The sequence below is a fragment of the Palaemon carinicauda genome, chromosome 3, assembly GCF_036898095.1.
Source record: "Palaemon carinicauda isolate YSFRI2023 chromosome 3, ASM3689809v2, whole genome shotgun sequence".
NCBI classification, from domain to species: domain Eukaryota; kingdom Metazoa; phylum Arthropoda; class Malacostraca; order Decapoda; family Palaemonidae; genus Palaemon; species Palaemon carinicauda.
The window spans coordinates 119215976-119221975 of record NC_090727.1 but is presented as its reverse complement, the minus strand read 5'-3'; the positions used below and the strand labels follow the sequence as shown (position 1 = coordinate 119221975).

Below are 6000 nucleotides of genomic sequence, written 5' to 3'. Positions count from 1 at the left end.
TAGTATGGACTTTGACTTTTAAATGGCCGACCCTTCCTTAGACGGAAGTGTGTTTAGGCTTTTAGCAATTATCTTATCACGTTATAAATTAATTATAGATTTTCCTCTATATATTTTATATCTCACCCGCCTTTATTAGGCCTCTTCGATTAACTTTCCATTTATAATAAACATAAAAATAAATTTTAATGATTTGTTTATATGCGACCTTTCCTGAGAGTAGGCGGTCCTAACTTGGAAACCGAAGTTAAACAACGTTGAGCCCTTTCAATCGTAAATAGCTTTTAAAGAGCTAATGATTTAAAACTTTTTAAATGAATATTTTTTAATAGATATTTTATGAAAGATTTTCTTTGAATAGTCTTCGTACTGTTTCAAAGATGAACTAACGTTTAGTTTATTTATGCTACGCAGTTTGCGCTCTATTGTTACGATAGAGAGAGAGAGTATCACGGTTTCACTTTGCAGAAAGAGTAAATCGATTCTGACGTTTTGTTCATTCTTCTTTCAAAGCTTAAATGTTTTAAATTCTATTTTAAAGGAACTTTTTAATTGAAAAACCTTTCAGTTTTTTCCTTTGGTCAAATAACATGTTTTTTTGACGAAACGTAAGTGGGCTCTTCTCTTAGGTGCGAAATCAAGAGAGAGAGAGAGAGAGATAGAGACGGAGGGAGAGAGAGGAGAGAAAAACGTTCCGTTCAAGCGGGTAACGTTGTTCTCGAGTTACTCTCGTCCCTAGTCTCTGTACGGGGAGAAAGGATAAAACGTTTTTTAGTTTTTTATTCTCTTCCCCAGGCATTGTACGGTGAGAGATTGAAAACGTAGTTTTGAATGAACTAGTGTTTAGTCTCTTCCCCAGCCACTGAATTTTTTATCTTAAAATATGTTTACTGTTTTTTGCTGGTATTAATGTGCTTGCATTATACGACTGATTTCGCAATTACTACCTTTCTGGGCTTGAACCTGTGCCGGCCAGTGAATAAGCTCCTATTAGCACTTATTCTTAGGTAATTTACTGCTAAATATACCAGAGAAAAAATGTAAAGGAGTGCTAGGTTAACTAGCTTGCTCACCTATTGGTGTCGGTATAAAATTGGGCGTATAATCTAGAGGTCCCGCACTATTTAGATTCATCCACGACAAAGACCCCAATAGAGGAGAGCCGTTCAACCTCACTCGGCACCAGCAACTCTGCATCCCGCTCAGAACCCAACTCCTTTTTAGCACGCCTGTGTTGTAACCCGCTTTTTTTGTGCTCTCGTATTTTGCCTTATTTTCCACTGGATTATGGCTTCTTCATCGGTTTCCCAGGAGACACCGTCTAAGTTAAGTACCAAGCTATGTTTTGCTGTGTTTTGAGCAATCTAGATCGTTTAATATTTAAATTATAGGAGTTTATTCTCTTCGATCATCTCGGTCTTGCTCGATTCCGCTTACAGTTGGTACTCCTGTTTTGAGAGCTTTTAGTTTCACTCGCGGTGTTACTAAGTGTATTATTTTTATTATTAGTTAAAAGTTTTTTTTTATATGTTATTGTGGATATTCATTATTTAGCGTTTAGAACCCTTGTGGTTCATATTTAGGGCCGATATCAAGTTACGTATCGTATATGGCTTGCCGACCTTCGTTACTAGGCGGCAATTTTATTATATAAGCCATCAGGTGTTGTCCTTTGGGATTTATTTATTATGTTGCATGCCTTGCCCTAAATTTTTTATGTGTATATTTATATAATTTTCAACGCTATTACTATTATAATGAATATTTGTGCTTATTACTCCGTATGATCTGTCTGGTAGTGTTTGGGGATCGTCAGTTGGTAGCCCTGCTGCTCCGTATCACGTGATCCTCCCCCAAGCTCCCCCTCTCGCTAGGTTGGTGGCTAGGCTTCTCTCCCCCCTCCCCTAGGGGACCGTTGCCTTCCCTCCTTTTAGAGGGGGTAGTTCAGTGTTATGGACTTTGTCCTCCGGGTGTCCCGGCGGTTTCGTCTCTGTCTAGATGGGTTGGCCACCGGTCAACAGAGTAGGATCCCGGTGCACCCTATTTTATATTCACCTATCACACTTTTATTATGTTATACGAAACCCTCCGGGTTCGGTTGGCGGTTCTTATCTACAGTTCCGCCCCCCTATTAATTTATAACAGTTCCTATGATTATATATGATTATATATGACAGATCACTATCCCGGAGTTCCTATATGTATTGGTTTATGGATATACTTTTATTTCCCGGCCCGGGGCTTAACCTCGCTCCGGGAAATCAGACACCATGTGTCTTAATTCTTTGTTGCATCCTGTTTTATGATCCCGGCTCGACCGGAATGGATAGCTATACTCTAGTCTTAAGTTAGACTTATGTTTAGGCCCGGGTCCTCCGGACCCGCCCCTACTTAAGAGTATTACAGTTAAGCTCTAGTCTTAAGTTAGACTTATGTTAGTACCGGGTCCTCCGGACCCGCCCCTACTTAAGAGAATTACAGTTTCTCATATACTATTCTTTTTATAGATGGTGCATTGTCAGACGACGGCCTGTGCGGCTGTTCTTCATCAGCCTTGTGGCCATACCGTATGTAGGTCTCACGCCCTCTGCGGAGTTCAGCTGGAGGACATCGTGGTCTGGCACCCTGATAACTGTATGGTCTGTTTTGACCTCATCACCACCCTCGGATCTGATTCGGTGAGTCCCGTTGGCTATGTTGCCTTTCTAATTATTTTACCTTTTTTGGTATACATACACCATTTAGTAAGACTTTTATGGTCTTGAAAGACCGCCGGGAATCTTCCTTTTTGTAATTCCCACTATTATTTCAGGCATCCCCGGAGCAGAAGACTGCGGCTCGGGCCACACTGAAAGTGTGGGTTGGGGGATTTGCCCGAAACGTGAAATCCAAACAGCCTTACGTCCTATCTGAAGACTACTGTGCCATGATCTACCCTAACGCCAAGTCTTCAGCCGCTGTGGCTAGGCATGTTGCGGCACCCATCATTGCCGACATTGATGCCACCATAGCGGGATTCATCGACCAGGAACAAGATCCGTTGGATGCCCCCGGAGATCTGGAAGACAATGTGGCTTCCATGAACTTAGACGTTGAACCCATGTTGTTGGACGATCCGGATGCAGGTAGGGTGGTAAGTGAGGCAGGTGTTACCGGCGCCGAGATTCCTATCCTCAGCCCCGCTCTTTCTTCTTCATCTGATCTCTCTTCTTTCCATGGTTTTTCTGGGGACCGTGATTCGTCTCATCGATCACACCCGGTTCCCCCCAAAGATAAGTCTACATCGAGAACTTTGCCAAAAGCTCGTAAGCCCCACAAGGCTTCCCATAGTTCCAAGTCTAATACAAACCCGTCATCTAAGGCTTCCGGCTCCTCCTCTAAGTCTCACGACCCGGGAGTACAACCCGCCACTTCTGCTCCTAGCCCGGGCCTTTCCGAATCAGCCATGCTTCGCATCGTGTCGGAGATGCAATCTAAGATTGTGTCGGAAATGCAGGCCAAGATGGACACGATGTTCTCTAACATTGGTCAGAGACTTGGAGCATTAGAACAAGGTGCTCCGGAGCGAGTTCAAAGCTCTCTCATCCCGGATGCCTCTAAGCTTCCGCCGTTTACCAAGAATAACCCTTGGCGCATGGCTCTTCATTCCCCATTCTCAGATGGGATGTTAACATTGGAAGGTCTTGGTACTCGTCCTCTAGAGGATTTTGAATTCTTTCCTCCTGGTCTCGCATTTCCATTTCATGGTTATGCCAGGCTTACCGAGGATGCTCTGGTTCGGCTGGATAAGGTCCCCAAAGAGACTGTCATTTTCCCGAAAGAACAAGCCCAATCTGTTTGGGCTAGGTTTCTGAATGATATTGGTTGCACCAATACCATGTTGACGCCTTATAAGAGTTCTTTCACAATGTTCTTAATGGACAAGAACACCGTGACTCCATGCGTCAATAAGGTTGCAGAGCTTGCTTTCCAATATGCTCTGGAGGAGAAGCCCTTGCCTCCCATCCGAGAGGTGGATCCGATCTCCCTCCTTCTTCCTTCAGGTATTGAGTGTTGGGACAATGTCCATACCACTTTTACTTCTGGCAAGCTAACAGCGGACTGTGCTTCAGTTATGTTTAGTGAACGGCTTCCCCGTCTCCCGGAATCTCTTATTAAACAGGAGTATGATTCCCGCCTACGTGTTGGTCGAACTTTGAACTTGGCCACATCTACGGAGTCGATAGCCTTAACTTATGATACTGAGAGTATCTTTAAGTCTCTCAATAAGGCTACTTTGCAGTCGTTATATTTCGATCTATATGACTTTGCTATTGCCAAACGTAGGTGCCGCAAACACGTCCTGGCTGAGGCGACTATTAGGCACGAGCCTAATAAACTTATCCGGTCCTCTTGCTGGGGTTCAAATCTCTTCCCTGAGGATCTTGTGGAGGAAGTCTTGGCAGAGGCTACTAGAGTCAATCAGAGCCTTAAAGCCCGTTGGGGTTTGACTCCTAAGCGGAAATATGACCCCGCAAATTACCAAGCCCGGGGTAGGAAGAAGCTCCGCCCGTATACCTCCACCCAGTTCCGGCAACAGCAGAGTAGTTCGTCTGTTTTCCGTCAGCCTCTTCCTCCATCTCCTGCTGCTCCTGCACAGCCTTCCACCTCTCAGGCTCCTTCATCGGACGACTATGTCACCGTTCTGCTCCCTAAGAGCCAGCTTCCCGGTGCCTCCACCACCTCTCCAGCCTTTAACCAGTCTTATGAGGCTCAAGGCTCTTCCCAGAGTTATAACAGAGGTAGAGGCTACCACCGTGGTTCAAACCAGAACAGAGGTAGAGGCAGATTCTTTCGCAAGGGAAAGAACTTCCGAGGCGGACGTGGAGGCAACTCCTCAAGCCAATACTGAGGTGCAGCGGGTAGGGGGGAGGCTTTATGCCTTCCGCAACAAATGGAGGTTCAGTCCCTGGGCTTTCAGTATCATCTCCAAGGGACTGGGGTGGAGTTGGATTCAAGGACCTCCACCTCCGAACAGATTTCATCAACATTCCACTCCGGACCTAGTCAAATTTGTCCAGGACCTGTTACAAAAGAACGCCATACAAGAAACGAAACACCTGAAGTTTCAGGGTCGGCTGTTCAGTGTCCCGAAGAAGGATTCGGACAAGAGAAGAGTGATTCTAGACCTATCCCTTCTCAACTTGTCCATTCAATGCGACAAGTTTCGAATGCTTACCGTCTCGCAGGTGCGGACCTTACTTCCCCGTGGGGCCGTCACCACCTCTATCGATCTTACAGACGCCTATTATCACGTCCCGATAGCGAGACACTTCCGTCCTTATCTAGGCTTCTGCCTAGGGGACAAAAGTTATTCCTTCAAGGTGATGCCTTTCGGGCTCAACATCGCCCCAAGGATCTTCACAAAGTTAGCAGAGGTCGCTGTTCAGGAACTCAGAAATCAAGGGATTCAAGTAGTAGCCTATCTGGACGACTGGCTCATTTGGTCAGACACCTCCCAAAATTGCCTAAAAGCCACTCACAGAGTCATCCAATACCTTCAATCTCTAGGCTTCCAGATCAACTTCAAGAAGTCCCGTCTTCTTCCGAAATCAAAGTTCCAATGGCTCGGCCTGCAATGGGATCTTATATCTCATACCCTGTGTCTTCCCAAACCCAAGAGGTTAGAGATTGCAAGGAACACCAAACGCTTTCTCAAAGACAAAGTAAGTTCCAGACGACTCCAAGAGAGGATCCTAGGGTCCCTTCAATTTGCCTCAGTGACGGATCTACTTCTGAAGGCAAAATTGAAAGATATCAATCGTGTCTGGCGTTCGAGGGCGAACCGGAAGCTCCGGGACAGGAAAGTCCGCCTTCCTCCCATTCTCCGGGAAAGACTTCTACCTTGGACAAGGGCCATCAATCTGTCAAAGTCAGTTCCCCTTCGATTTCCGCCTCCGAAGTTAATCATTCACACGGACGCATCCCTATCAGGTTGGGGAGGCTATTCTCAGCTCAGGA

General features: G+C 45.5%; 2 protein-coding genes across 6 annotated transcripts in view; both read left to right on the top strand.

Annotated features, from left to right (window-relative positions):
* Positions 1-6000, top strand: part of waw (Translation factor waclaw) — a 336239-nt gene that overhangs the window by 208458 nt on the left and 121781 nt on the right. The window lies entirely within an intron of this gene.
* On the top strand, positions 2457-5219 carry LOC137638426 (uncharacterized). Its single transcript, XM_068370491.1, has 2 exons — positions 2457-2678; positions 2813-5219. The coding sequence occupies exons 1-2, from the start codon at positions 2508-2510 to the stop codon at positions 4889-4891; spliced, it is 2250 nt and encodes a 749-aa protein (XP_068226592.1). The 5' UTR covers positions 2457-2507; the 3' UTR covers positions 4892-5219.